Source organism: Leopardus geoffroyi, chromosome C3 (genome assembly GCF_018350155.1).
Source record: "Leopardus geoffroyi isolate Oge1 chromosome C3, O.geoffroyi_Oge1_pat1.0, whole genome shotgun sequence".
In the NCBI taxonomy this organism is placed as follows: domain Eukaryota; kingdom Metazoa; phylum Chordata; class Mammalia; order Carnivora; family Felidae; genus Leopardus; species Leopardus geoffroyi.
Window position 1 is genome coordinate 1,426,886 of NC_059338.1, and position 14,623 is coordinate 1,441,508.

The 14,623-nt window shown below is 45.2% G+C and overlaps 1 protein-coding gene across 9 annotated transcripts in view; it reads right to left on the reverse strand.

Annotated features, from left to right (window-relative positions):
- ASH1L (ASH1 like histone lysine methyltransferase) overlaps nt 1-14,623 on the reverse strand; it is a 197,075-nt gene that overhangs the window by 10,103 nt on the left and 172,349 nt on the right. For 8 of the 9 annotated variants that reach the window (XM_045454357.1, XM_045454362.1, XM_045454360.1 and 5 more), the window contains 7 exons: nt 8,438-8,546; nt 7,866-8,030; nt 7,611-7,705; nt 5,574-5,731; nt 4,323-4,475; nt 1,455-1,509; nt 1,240-1,372 (listed from right to left, as the gene is read on the reverse strand). In XM_045454357.1, the coding sequence (XP_045310313.1) occupies nt 1,240-1,372; nt 1,455-1,509; nt 4,323-4,475; nt 5,574-5,731; nt 7,611-7,705; nt 7,866-8,030; nt 8,438-8,546 (868 nt within the window). Of the gene's footprint in view, nt 1-1,239; nt 1,373-1,454; nt 1,510-1,692; nt 1,742-4,322; nt 4,476-5,573; nt 5,732-7,610; nt 7,706-7,865; nt 8,031-8,437; nt 8,547-14,623 lie in introns of those variants that run through there. The other variant, XM_045454364.1, reaches the window with a different exon arrangement.

Sequence of the window (14,623 nt, forward strand, 5' to 3'; positions counted from 1 at the left end):
CACAGCTTCGAGTCCTCTCCTCGGGGCCGGGAGGCGGAGCCCCATGGTGGGCAAAGAGCTCCCTTCGGACAAACCTGAGGAGGCAGGAGGAGTTTCATCCTCCCGCTCTGGTTAACAGATTTCCAATACCATCAAATATCAACTAACATGAATTCAAGTCAGAATCTGCAAGACGGTTTCCCATTCACGCCGCCGCCGCCACCCGCCTCGGCCACAGGCCTCACTGCGCATCAGGGGGCAAACACGGCAGCTGTCGTGGGGGCAGCGGGCAGAGCCCGTACTCTGTCCTGCACGTCCCTGCACGTGCCGGGGACGGAGCCGTGAGCTCTGCATACGCATGGGTTTCAGCAGAAAGCATGTTGTAATTCCAGACCGAGCTATCTATCTCCTACCCGTCTTTCTCTCGTTTCTGCCTTCCACCTTGGTTCTTCCCTTACCTCGCAGCCCCTTGTTCTTCCTGGTCCTTCCCAAGGTATTTTAAAATCACCGAGAATCCTCCTCATCCCTACATACCCTACAATACTCCATCCTCTCCTTTAAATCAGGTCGAGGTCACCTTCTCTTCAATGAGCATCGGCTATTCTACAACCATTGGTCTAACACCCCTCAATCCCATCCGTAAGATTTAGTTTGATTTTCTGTACCGTACATATTTCTGTGTATTTCACATACACTTAGTGTCTTGAGGAAAGAAACTACAGACAACCTAAGTGTGGTAAGGTAATACGTATTATGTGATACAAACATTCAATACTAAATTAGGCTTTTACAAAAATTTCTTTTTTGGGAGTATAATTTAACCTTCCATTCTGGTCACATCAGTGTCGTTATTACACAAGACTCTACAATATTGAGTACGCTGTAACCCTTTCCCAGGGGGTATTCAATAAAAACTGTTGCCTTTCGGGGTGCCTGGGTAGCTCAGTCGGTTGAGCATCCGACTCTTGATTTTGGATCAGGTCGTGATCCTGGGGTTGTGGGGATCCAGCCCCAAATTGGGCTCTGTGCTGACAGGCCTGTGTGGGATTCTCTCTCTCTCTCTCTCTCTCTCTCTCTGCCCCTCCCCTGCTCTGGAGTGCGCACGCTCTCTCTCTCCCTCTCAAAAAAAAAAAAAAAAAAAAAAAAATTGTTGCATTTTGTAGCCAGAAATATAGTTTGATAAAAGAGGGTAAAAATCTTTAACTTCTGGAAAAGTTCTCTTCAAAACTGTGAATGCACGTCTGAAGTCCGGGAAAATACCTCAGCATTCCGAAAGACCTTGAGCATGTCAGCGTCAAAAGCCTCCACGGTCTTGTAGTGGCCGGTGAGGATGCGCCTCTCTACGGTGGCCAGGTCCAGGGGGTCAGAGATCTTCTCGTAATAATCAGCGTTCCTGGGGCACAAAGCCAGGGCATCAGTCTGCTGTGCTCGGCACCCGTCTACAACTCAGATGATTCCCCAATTTGTGAACTTACTTTTTCTTCGGGGGGAGGCTCAGAAGGGGCGCGGCCAGGACTTGTCGGGAAGGATCTGCAGAGAAGGCAAGGTTTCAGGGCTACATGATGCAAGGGAGGCCAGTACTAACTGCGGGCCAAAAACGTAGGATCCCCAAAATTAAAAGTTAGGGGGAAAAAATCCAAGTGTGTTTTGAGGGTGGCCATGGACATTTCAGGAATGGGGGCACCGAGGCAGGGAAGATCCCCTCGGGGTTACCTGGAATGTGAAGATGAGGGAGATGTGCCTGAAATGCCACACCTGTTAGCTGGATAAGGAGAACAACCTTCTATGAGGAGTGAGAGATGGGAAATGATCACAGCAGAGCCAGCTGCTCAGGGCAACTCCCCGCTCGCCGCGTTTTACTAATGCAAAGAACGTCTTACCCCCAAATATTTTCTAGTTCCTGTCAATGGCCCGCTGTTAATATTACTCTGTTGGTATGGATTCAAATAAATTCCAGATAGTGAATAATTTGGTAGTGTAAGTATTTCCTGGAATCAGTTTCCTTATAACACGGTTTCTCCAGATCATGAAAACAGAATTCAACCTGTGGGGCTGCTACCTACCTTACCTACTTTCTTTTTAAAAATTCTACTTTGTTACTGAAGACTCATTACCACAGAATGCTGTCTTGGTTCCAGGCACGCAACATGTGATCTGATGATGCCACACGCCACCTGTTGCTCACAGGTGGCCACACACGTCATTGCAGGACTACAGGCTACCCTCCCTGGGGGGCTACCCTCCCTGGGCCGCAGTCTTTAGCCCCTGGACTTACTTATCTCACAACTGCAAATCTTAGTCTCCTTTATCTATTTCACCCATCTTCCCCCACCCTCTCCCTCCAGCAACCTCCAGTTTGTTCTCCGTATTTAAGAATCTATTTATTTGCTCGTTTTGCTTTTCAGATTCCACACACAAGTGAAATCTCTGTCTGACTTATGTCACTAAACATAATGCCCTGTTAAGTCCATCTATGTTGTCACAAACAGCAAGATTTCCTTCTTTTTAACGGCCAAGTAATATTCCACCGTGTGTATTTACGACATCATCCTTATCCACTCATTCGTGGGTGGACGCTTGGGCTGCTCCCACATCCTGGCCCTTCTAAATAATGCTACAGAAAACACAGGTACACATCTATCTTTTTTACTTAGAATTTTCGTTTGGAGTAAATGCCAGTAGTGTGATTACTGGGTCATATGGTATTACTAGCTATTTACTTTTTCTATTTCCATCTTTAATTTTGGAGGGACTTTCATTCACCACCTTTATTTCTAGCAACTACTAAAGAGAAAAAGCCTGTTGTCTCCTGCCCAGAAGGTGGGGACATGCAGACACGCTGGCTGCAGACTCACGTCCCAACGGGCAGGGCTGGCTGGCAACAGGGGTGTGACTTTTTGGGGATGGAAACAGAACAGGTGCCACAAAACTAAATCTTAGGGCAGGTGGGTCCCCCTTTCTTCTCTGTATCCTTAGGTTAACAAAACTGCAAAGAGCCACTAAAACATGGAGCTAAGGAATGGACTGAGAAAAGAGAGGGAAAGCGAAGTTCCTCAGAATCTAGCGAGACAGAGGGAGAAATAGGCCCAAACTGATAACAAAAAGCTGCAAGTATTTGTCAAACTCTGTCCTTTTACTTATTTTTTTGAGGGAGAGTGCTCACAAGAGTGGAGGGCAGTGGGGGAGTTGGGAGGGAAGGAGAGAGGGAGAGGGGGAGAGACAGGGAAGGATGAGGAGGGAGAGAGGGAGGGAAAGAGGGAGAGAGAGAGAGAGAGAGAGAGAAAGAGAGAGACAGAAAGAGAGAGAGGGAGGGAGAGAGGGAGGGAAGGAGGGAGAGAGAGAGAGAGAGAGAGAGAGAATATGAATCCCAAGCAGGCTCCACATCTAGCACAGAGCCCAACGAGGGGCTCGATCTAATCACAGTGAGAACATGACCCGAGCCAAAATCAAGTTGGCCGCTTAACCAAATCAGCCACCCAGATGTCCCTAAAATCTTTCATTCTAAACATCTCCAAATTTCCTGGTCAGAAAAAGTCACGAATGTTACCAAACTACCTTCCCCAAGTTAAAAACTCTCCTTCCCCACGGTCGCCCCCAACACATACTCAAAAGAGGTCTTGAAAGAGGAAAGATGTGGTAAAAGTGTTTGCCTGAAAATGCTTTTAAAGTAATCTTCTTGCAACTTTATGTCCTTTTCCTTAATGTGGGGGCCAGGGCCTGTGAACTCTCCAAAATACATGCAAAGTTATACATTTTTCTGGGGAAAGAGTCCACAGCTTTTATTAGACTCTCAAAGGTCTTTTGGTCAATCAAAAAAGCTTTAGGGGGCACCTGGCAGGCTCAGTTGGTGGAGCTGCGGGTCTCGATCTCAGGGGTGTGAGTTCAAGCCCCAAGTAGAGATTACTTAAAAAAAAAAAAAAAAAAAAAAAAAAAAGTTAAAAAAACAAGGTTAAGAAACACCGATGTTGTATGTTCACAACACCCTTCCCCTTGAGTTGCTAATCCACTGTGTCATTCAGGAATATTACATCCAAGACAGAGACTGGTCCTTTCTGTTCTACAGCTAAGACATGTGATTCCTGAATGTAGTCTTAGCTGTGGTAGAATTCCAATAAATACCAAGGACTGACAGAGGCGATCAAGGAATGAGACCCTGTCAGCACTCCCCAAAGACGAAAGCCACTCCTATGAATTCTACACTCTGACCAGGAAGAGTGAAGTCACCTCCTGAACCCCTAGCCCTGAACGTCCATTGCTCTTGATCTTGGGTGCCTCGGGTGAGGGTAAGCGACAGGATTTGTACAGGAAGAGGAGGAGAAAGCCTTCGGGGTGGACGTGGTCACCTTTGTAGGAGATGATGCCGTCACAGATCTCTTTGAAGATCTGGGCAAGGCGGGCTGCCCGCGCCACCTCAATGTTCTCCTCAGCTGCTGCCAGCCGTCGCGTTCGAACAGATCGTGCTGTCTGCAGGGCGGAGAACTGGGTCATGAAGACATCTGCAAGGGTCAAGTGAAAATCAGTTCCCCCACAGATTCTTGCCATTTGCTCTATTGTCCTTGAAGTGGTCAGATAGATTAGTGATCACGAAGTTCTTTGTCCCCTTCTTAAAGAATGTCAGGAAACACGAGTTAGAGGGGCCTGATCTCAGTGGCCAAATGCCGTACAGAACAGCAGCTGCAAACTCTGTGCTTCAAAATGGGTCTGTGTTTGAATGCTGGCTGCCCTACTTCCTAGCTGTGTGATTTTGGGTGAGTTACTCGCACTCTGGGTCTCAGCTTCTTGACTGCAACGTGGGAATAGTGGTAGGGCTTCCCTCATGAGAGAACTGTGCAGACTGAGATAGCGCTCTTAGTGTGTTTAGCTCAGGGCTTGACCCGTAACAAAGACTCAGGAAGTAATTACTATTATCAGAAGATCTGACCTAAGTGGGACGGGAGTTCAGAGAACTGATGCCAATCAAATTATTGACAGGATAGAAGGCAAATTTCTAAATCTGTCTCGTTCCCCCACACACCATGCACAATGTGTCTACTTTTTGAGGGACAGAAAGAAAGACTCAAAGAGGAGCGTGAGCTTTTGAACAGTATTTCTACCTAGGAAGGGTGCTTGGAGAGGCCAATTTCTCTGTTTTCAGTCTGTTCTGGACGACAGACCTGAACTCAGGAGTGCTGTTAGGTTATTCGCTCAAGAAGCATAAAGGAATCTCAAGGTCTGTGTGTACAACGCTCATCTGAACGTGGGGGAAAGTCTTCAAGTTCACACTGCTGTCACCGTCTCCCGCGCTCGGCGTCACTATGTGCCGTGTGCAAGTTACTCTCCGGGCAGGAAGGGAGACAGAAGACCCACTGCCTATCACATGCCTGGGAACGCTCAGGCTGCGGGCAAGTGTTTGGGAAGCTGGTGAGGGGGTGTCTTCCTATCCCCCAGGGCACAGACTCGTGGCTGAGATTGACGGGTGATTGATTGTGGACCGATGCTTGTATGTTGGGGTCTTAACTTTTTTGGTGTAGACTGAAAAGAATCTTTGAATACAACGCTGGAAAGGAGCTGCAGGGATTCCTTTGCGACCGTGTCACGGGACGAACAGGCCTTACCAGACTTGATGTTCCCGTCATCTCGGCAGACGCTGTTCCAGCGCGTACACAGCGATGCTGAGTGAACATCCTCGCTGGCGGGCTTTACCTCCTCCTGTTTCTGCCGGATCTTCTCCCAGTTCCGGACCAAGAACACATGATGCTTTAACACAAAATTCCTGTAAGCAAGGAAGGAAGTTCCTTTATTCATTTAATAGGCATTTATTACACGTCTACTCTACATAAGCCACTATTAAGATGATATAAATGAATAATTATCAGCTAATTCAGCTATTATAAAAATAATTATATATGGGGACACATAATTTAGTTTTGCATCCTGGCTTTTTCTTCCCCATATAAAACATCCATATAAGAAAATATATACATTTTTAAAGTAGGCTTCATGCCCAGTGCGTGCCCAACACGGGGCTTGAACTCATGACACGGAGATCAAGACCTGAGCTGAGATCAAGAGTTGGACGCTTAACCGACTGAACCACCCAGGTGTCCCAAAACATTCCCCTGTATTATTTACAAGTATCTCACAAAATACCACTGAAAAGCTGCACAACTTCTACCAATTGCGACAGCCTGACTGGAAGGCAGAGATTTACAAAGTGCATGCACAAATTCTGAATGAAGCCACCAAAATGCAGCATGGGCTCAGGATTTGCTGTTACAGGGAGAACTGGACTGGGAGGTAAAGGCAGGCATTTACAACAGACACCGGGCAGACTCTGTTAGGTGAAGTGCCTCCACGTAGACCTCGAAGTTTAGACGAGTCAGGTGTATCTGGAAGAGCTTTGTGAAGGCATCAGTAGATGCCTGGGTTCCACATCTGAAAATTATAGTTTAAGTGGTCTGATGGTGCCCCGGGCGGCACGAATCTCAAAAGCTCCCTGGGCTAATATGTGGCCAAAGCAGAAAACCACCTGACTGGATCATCTCTGTTTTACTGAGGTTTAAAATTTCTATGACTTTAAGTGACACAGGATGAAAGGGGCTAAAATTACAGTAAAGTTATAAACAAGGATGAACTTTCTAAGATACTGGAGTGTACGGTCACAGAAGACGCAGAATACGTCCCAGGACAATTTGAAACCCAGGACATACATATTTCCTTCGCTTCCTTCTGACACGGACAAACCTCCCCTGAATACAGGGAAGAGCGTAAATGACCCTAAAGACCCTTTTCACTGCTCTATTACTGTATCAACAAAGCAGGGAACCTTGACCTTTTCTGTGCCGTGGTTCCTCTGGCAGGCTGCTGAAGCCCATGTGACCCTTCTCTGAACAAAGTTTTTTAAAAAAAAAAAAATTTTTTTTTTCCAACGTTTATTTATTTTTTTGGGGACAGAGAGAGACAGAGCATGAACGGGGGAGGGGCAGAGAGAGAGGGAGACACAGAATCGGAAACAGGCTCCAGGCTCCGAGCCATCAGCCCAGAGCCCGACGCGGGGCTCGAACTCACAGACCGCGAGATCGTGACCTGGCTGAAGTCGGACGCTTAACCGACTGCGCCACCCAGGCGCCCCATTCTCTGAACAAAGTTTTAAAGTATTTAAACATTTTAAATTAATAAGCAGTTTTTAATTTGTAACACACAGGATTAAACGGAAACCAAATATTCAGTTTTCAGAATATTAAAAAAACCCTGAAATTGTGATACAGAAATGAACGTTCCTTTTTCCCCACATGACAAGATCCAGTGGTAGGTTTCACCGGCACAGCAACCTCGAGGGAGAGAGCACATAAACGACACTTTGACATGTCCGTGACAACTGTGACAAGCGATGAAAATGTGAACGTTAAGTCGTGGAAGCTGCAACTACTACACGCACTGTTTGCCTACCATCCTATTTGACGGAAATGCTAAATTTCAGTTAGAAATTCGGAAAAATAGAGACAATTCTCCCCCCCCCCCCCCAAATTTATATATCCTGACTCCCGGCTGGAGACCTCGTGCACAAAAGAAATGATTTAACCACACAGATGTTTCTTAATTTTCTAAATCGACAAGCAAATCACACAAAGGTAAGAAAAGCTCCTTTTTACCTTTCTCGATTAGACATCGGCTTCATTTGTAACTGGGGGGTCAACCTTGTGGGAGCGTTGATGTTTTCACTGGGCTCTTCGGAGAGGTGGCCTCTCTGAAAGTGGATCAGATGCGGGAAGGGAAGGACCGATGAGAAATCCCCTCGCAGAATGTTAGAGCCGCTGTAAGAAGCTGCCCCTCTGCCGTCCCCTCTTCCCGCCAGTAAGCGCCTCTAAGCAGTTGTTCGGGGAAAGAGCCAGGAGATCATGACTCACCCTTTTCTTCAGCTTGTGCTTAGACTTCCTCTTCTCCTTTGACCGTCCAGACTTCTTGTGAGTGGCCACAGGCTGGGTGCTTTTGCTGCTGGTGAGCCCGTTCATGCGCTGACTCTTGCCCCCGATGATCCCTCGACACTTCTCAAAGCCACACTTGCACAGTTGCTTTGAAAGGAAAGAGAAGAGAACTCTTGGCTGCCAGTTCACTTACAAGTTCAAACAGAAGTCCCGAGCACCTGGGCACCCAACAGTGTGAATCAGGACATTTTCACACAGAGGAAAATAACTGAGGAGAAACTTAATGTGTTTCCATGGAAAGGAAAGATTAAAATTTGGGAAAACTTCTTCACTAGGCAAGTTAAGAACTGACCGAGGACCAAACACGACCGGGCAGTCTCTTTCTAGTTCCGAGACCAGGGAGAGCCAGCAAGGGGGTCGGTGAATGGGGTGAGAACCACCGTCTCCAATTCACTTCACAGCGGCCGTACGTCAATGCTGTCTACAGAAGGCGGTGTTGGGGACGGCGCTGTGAGGACGCTCAACCTCCCTCTTGATGGACTCGTGATGCTCACCTGCTTTTCAACATTAAAGGAATGGAAGTTGTAATCGTAGGTGAGCTCGGTACCAGCTGGCATGTCTTTAAGAGCATACAGTCCGATCCGGTACACTCCATTGACAGACCTAGAGAAAAGGACAGGGTTAAAGGCAGAGAGCCTTTGTTTTCTTTTTTAGAGTTTATTTCTTTATTTTGAGAGAAAGACAGCGGAGTGGGGGAGTGGCAGAGAGAGAGAAGCCCAAGCAGGCTCTGCTGGGTCAGCGCAGAGCCTACTATGGGGGCTCGAACCCCACAAAGCTGCAAGATCATGACCTGAGCCGGAACCAAGAGTTGGGACACTAAACGGACTGAGCCACCCAGGTGCCCCTGAAGGTAGAGATTCTTAATACCTTGCCTAAACCCTAGAAAAACGGGTATGCTGATTTCAAATGTGCCTTTGTTTCTGTGTCCAATTACCCAGGTTTCCTGGCCAGACTCTGCAGTATAATATCTCGCTTCCATTCTGTCCAGCCTGCGTAACACTGCCAGATTAATAGTCCTCAGTCAGCTTTCTGGAAAAAACGGACCATGCTGTCAGTGAGAATAGGTCTTAACGTTTCCTGCTTGATATTCAAAGTCGCTCTAAAACATGGTGTAGGTCTACTTATTAAGTAAATTATTTCTTATGGTTAATCTGTAAAACTTCTAGTTCCTACTGATCTCCAGCTTTCTCACCTGTACAGGAGTCGCTCTTTGGTTCTATTCTATGTAACTTACTAATGATCTACCATGTACTATTCTAGATGCTTTATGTAATAATTATAGCTATCACTTGAGTGATTGTTAATTACAACATCTTGCTGTACTTATTTAATCCTCCCAACAACAGTATTAAAAACGCACTATTATTAGGGGTGCCTGGGTGGCTCAGTCGGTTGGGCGTCCGACTTCAGCTCAGGTCATGGTCTCACGGTTCGTGAGTTCGAGCCCTGCGTCTGGCTCTGTGCTGACAACTCGGAGCCTGGAGCCCGGTTCCGATTCTGTGTCTCCCTCTCTCTCTGCCCCTTCCCCACTCACGCTCTGTCTCTGTCTCTCTCAAAACTAAATAAACATTAAAAAAAAATTTTTTTTAAAGACACTATTATTAGTATTATGGCCCCCATTTTCTAAATGAGGAAGTTGAGGCAGAGAGGTTAAGTAACTTATCGGAAGTCACACAGCTAATAACCGAGGAAATCGAAGGAAATCGAATTGTTTTATTTATTTATTTATTTATTTATTTATTTATTTAGAGGAACACAAACAGGGGAGGAGCAGAGACAGACAGGGAGAGAGAGAATCCCAAGCAGGCTCTGCACTGTCAACATGGAGCCAGATGTGGGGCTCAAACTCACGAACCTCGAGATCTTGACCTGAGCTGAAGTTGGATGCTTAACCAACTGGTCACCCAGGTATCCCGAAAGTTTATTTTTTAATTTTTATTATTTTCAAAAATAATTTTTTTTAATGTTTATTTTTGAGAGAGAGAGACAGATGGACAGAGTGTGAGCAGGGGAGGGACAGAGAGACAGGGAGACACAGAATCTGAAGCAGACTCCAGGCTCTGAGCTGTCAGCACAGAGCCCGATGTGAGGCTCGAACTCATGAACTTCGAGATTATAATCTGAGCTGAAATCAGATGCTTAACTGACTGAGTGACCCAGGCACCCCCCAAATTTTTTTAAAAGTAATTTCTATACCGGACATGGGACTTGAACTCACAACCCCAAGATCAACACGCACATGTGCAGGCTCTTCTGACTGAGCCAGCCAGATGCCCCTATAAATACTGCTGAATTTTATCAAATGTTTTTTCTGTTGCTCCTGTTGGGATGATATATGATTTTTTGCCTTTATTCTGTTAATGTAGTTAAGTTACACTGATTGTGAATGTTCAACCAGCCAACCAACCTCTCATTCCTGGAGTAAACCCCACACAGTCGTGATGTATTAACCTTCTTATATACTGCTAGAGCTGATTTGCTAAAATTTTATTTTTTTTGCTAACATTTAAATCAGGATATTTGTGTCTGTGTTCATGGGAGATACTGGCCTATATTTTTTCTCTTTTAACGTTGTTAGGTTTTGGATGAAGGTTATACTAGCCTTATGAAATACAAGAGTTTATAGGATATTGGTAGTAGAGACATTATTTCTTCTTTAAGAATATATAAGAATCAGGGGCACCTGGGTGGCTCGGTCGGTTAAGCATCCGACTTCGGTCCAGGTCATGATCTCATGGTCCATGAATTCAAGCCCCGCGTCAGGCTCTGTGCTGGCAGCCCTGAGCCTGGAGCCTGCTTCAGATTCTGTGTCTCCCTCTTTCTCTCTGCCCCTCCCCCACTTGTGCTCTGTCTCTAGCTCTCAAAAATAAATAAATGTAAAAAAAAAAAAAAAGAATATATAAGAATCATCAATGAAGATATTTGAGCCCGAAGCTCTTTTGTCAGCAACTGTTAACTATATACCCAATTTCTCATAGACATTCAGACTTTTTTATCTATTCTGGTGTCGTTTTTGGTAAGGTGTGCTTTTTCAAGGAATTTGTTCATTTAACTTTTCCAATAGAAAAAAACTGTTCAGGAAAATGGATAAACTAACTGTGGTATACGTATATACAGGAACACTAGCCCGGAATAAAAATCAACAGAACACTGATGTACTGAACACAGGTACACTGTAAAAACACTATTCTAACTGAAAGAAGCCAGACACAGACTACATATATATGCAGTTCCGCAACAGGCTCTAGGCAAGATGAATCTGGTGACAGAAACCACATCACTGTTGCCTCTGAGATGGCGAGATTCTAAGGAGGTAGAAAGGAACTTTCTGAAAAATGGAAATGTTCTATATGTCGGTAAGGATGTGGCTTGTGTGGGTGTCCACGTCTGTAAAAACGGGTGGTGATTTACGTTTAAGATCTGTGTCTTGGTGGCGCCTGGGTGGCTCAGTCGGTTAAGTGTCAGACTTCAGCCCAAATCATGATTTCATGGCTCATGGTGTCGAGCCCCGTGTCAGGTTCTGTGCTGACAGCTCAGAGCCTGGAGCCTGCTTCAGAAAAATAAATACTAAGAAAAAAATCTGTCTGAAAAATAAATACTAAGAAAAAAATCTGTCTCTATGTAATATGTAAATTTAAAAATTTACAAAAATAGAAATCTGTCGAAACTATCATCTTTTAAAAAGTTGTGTTGAAACACACATAAGATAAAAAGTGGTGTTAAGTACATCCACATTGTTGTAGAGCCATCACCACTAACCACGCTCATGGCTCTTTTCGTCTTGTAAAACTGGAACACCCCACGTGTAACAACCGGCTACCCTCTCACCGCTCACCACTATTCCACCATCTGCGATGCTGACGACTCTGAGCGCCTCATGCAGGTGGAATTGTGCAGTGTTTCTCTTTTGTGCCTGGCTTTTTTAACTCGGCATAATGACATCAAGGTCCATATCCACGATGTAGGATATTGTGCATTTTCCTTCCTTTGTAAAGCTGAATGATAATTCCGTCATACGTATGCACCACATTTTGCTGGCCCAGCATCCCCCGAGGGACACTTGGGTTGCTTCCACAGTTTAGCGCCTATGAACAATGCTGCTGTGGATACGAAGGTGCAGACACATCTTCCAAACACTGCTTCCAATCCTGTGTAAACAGCCGGAGGTGGAACTGCTGGGCCATAGGGTAATTCTGTTTTTAATTGTTTGAGTTTCCCCAAGTGGCACTACTACTTCTATCCCCACAGGCTGCGAAAGGATACCAACTGATCTACATCCTCATCAACGCTTGTTTTCTGTTATTCTGACGCAGCCACACGATAGGCGTCAGGTGGCGCTCTTAAGGATTAGTGCTCTCGGACACCTTTTCCTATGCTTATTGACCATTTGTTTCTTTTCTTTGGAGGAATGTCTCTTCAAGTCCTTTGCCTTTTTTTTAATTATTATTTTTTTTTTCAACGTTTATTTATTTTTGGGACAGAGAGAGACAGAGCATGAACGGGGGAGGGGCAGAGAGAGAGGGAGACACAGAATCGGAAACAGGCTCCAGGCTCTGAGCCATCAGCCCAGAGCCCGACGCGGGGCTCGAACTCACGGACCGCGAGATCGTGACCTGGCTGAAGTCGGATGCTTAACCGACTGCGCCACCCAGGCGCCCCTAATTATTATTTTTTAAGTTAGTTTACTCATTTTGAGAGAGAGAGGGAGAGAGAGAGTGCGAGAGCGCGCTCTAGCGCCTGCGAGCAGGCATGAGCAAGGGAGGGGCAGAGAGAAGGCCGGAGAGACGATCCGAAGCAGGGTCCATACTGTCAGTGCTGTCAGCGTGGAGCCCGGTGCAGGGCTCAAGCTCACAACCATGAGCCTGACCTGAGCAGAAATCAAGAGGTGGACGCTTAACCGACTGAGCCACCTAGGCGCCCCTGCCCATTTTTGAATCAGGATGTTTATCTTCTCCCATTTTGTGGGTTGCCGCTTTACTCTGTGTCTTTTGATGCACAAATTTAAAAATTTTCACGAAATCCAATTTGTCTATTTTCACTGCTTACCTGTGTGAGCTTCTATCCTGTTTTTAAATATATTTGTTTAATGTTTATTTTTGAGAGAGAGACAGTGTGAGTGGGGGAGGAGCAGAGAGAGAGGGAGACACAGAATCCAAAGCAGGCTCCAGGCTCTGAGCTGTCAGCACAGAGCCCGATGAGGAGCTCGAACTCACAAACCGCGAGATCATGGCCCAAGCTGGAGTCAGAGGCTTACCGACTGAGCCACCCAGGTGCCCCATGCCTCAAGTATTCTTCTAGAAGTTTGGTCGTCTTAGGTCTTAGTTTAGGTCCTTGATGTATTTAATTTTTGTATATGGTGTTAGGTAAGGGTCCAGCTTCATTTTTTTGCATATGGATATCCAGTTTTCCCAGCAACATTTGTTGAAGACTATCCTTTTTCCACTGAATGATTTTGGCACACTTGTCAAAACTCTTTTGACTGCGTATGTGAGAGACTATTTCTGAGTTCTCTTTTCTCTTTCATGGGTCTATTGGTCTGTCCTTAGGCCAATAAAATGCTGCTTTGATGACTGTAACTTTGAGGTTAAGTTTTGAAATCAGGAAGTGTGAAGTCCTTCAAGTTTTGTCCTTTTAAAGAATGGTTTGGTTGTTCAGGTCTCAAGATTCCATGTGAGTTTTAGGATGGGTTTTTCTATTTCTGTAAAAAAAAGTCATAGGGGTTTTGATGGGGTTGTACTGAATCTGTAGATGGCTTTGGGTAATACTGATATTTTAACAATATTAAGTCTTATGTGTTTCCATTAATTATGTCTTTTAAAAAAGTTGTTTTTTTTTTTTAAGCTTTTTTGGAGAGAGGGGAAGGGGAGGGAGGAACCGAGAGAGAGGGAGACACAGAATCCGAAGCAGGCTCCAGGCTTTGAGGTGTCAGCACAGAGCCGACGCAGGGCTCGAACCCATGAACTGTGAGATCATGACCTGAGCTGAAGTCGGATGCTTAACCGACTGAGCCACCCAGGCGCCTCAATTTATGTCTTCTTTAATTTTCTTTCAGCAATGTTTGATAGTTTTTTCATGGTATAATTCTTTCACCTCATTGGTTAATTCCTAAGTATTTTATTCTTTTTATGTGCTATTGTAAATGAAATTGTTTTTGTAATTTCCTTTGCAGATTCACTGTGTATGGAAATGCACCTGATTTTTGTGTGTTGACTCTGTACTGTTATTTTGCTGAATTTGTTTATGAGATCTAACAGCTTCTTTGTGAAGCCTTTAGTATTTTCTACATAAGATCATATCATATGCAAATAAAGTTAAATTTACATCTTCCTTTCTGACTCGAATGTCTTTTCTCTCTTTCTTGTCTAATTGTTCTGGCTAGAACTTCAAAACTGTGTTCAACGGAAGCGCAGAAGCCAAGCACCCTCATGTCGCTCATGACTTTATGAGGGATACATTCCAAGACCCCCAGTGGATATCTCAAACTGTGGACAGCACCAAACCCTCGGGGGGGTGGGAGGGAGGGGAAAGTGGGGGATGGGCACTGAGGAGGGCACCTGTTGGGATGAGCACCGGGTGTTGTATGGAAACCAATTTGACAATAAATTTCATATTAAAAAACAAAACAAAACCCAAACCCTAAATATACTATGTATTTTCTTAAACATATATACCTATGATAA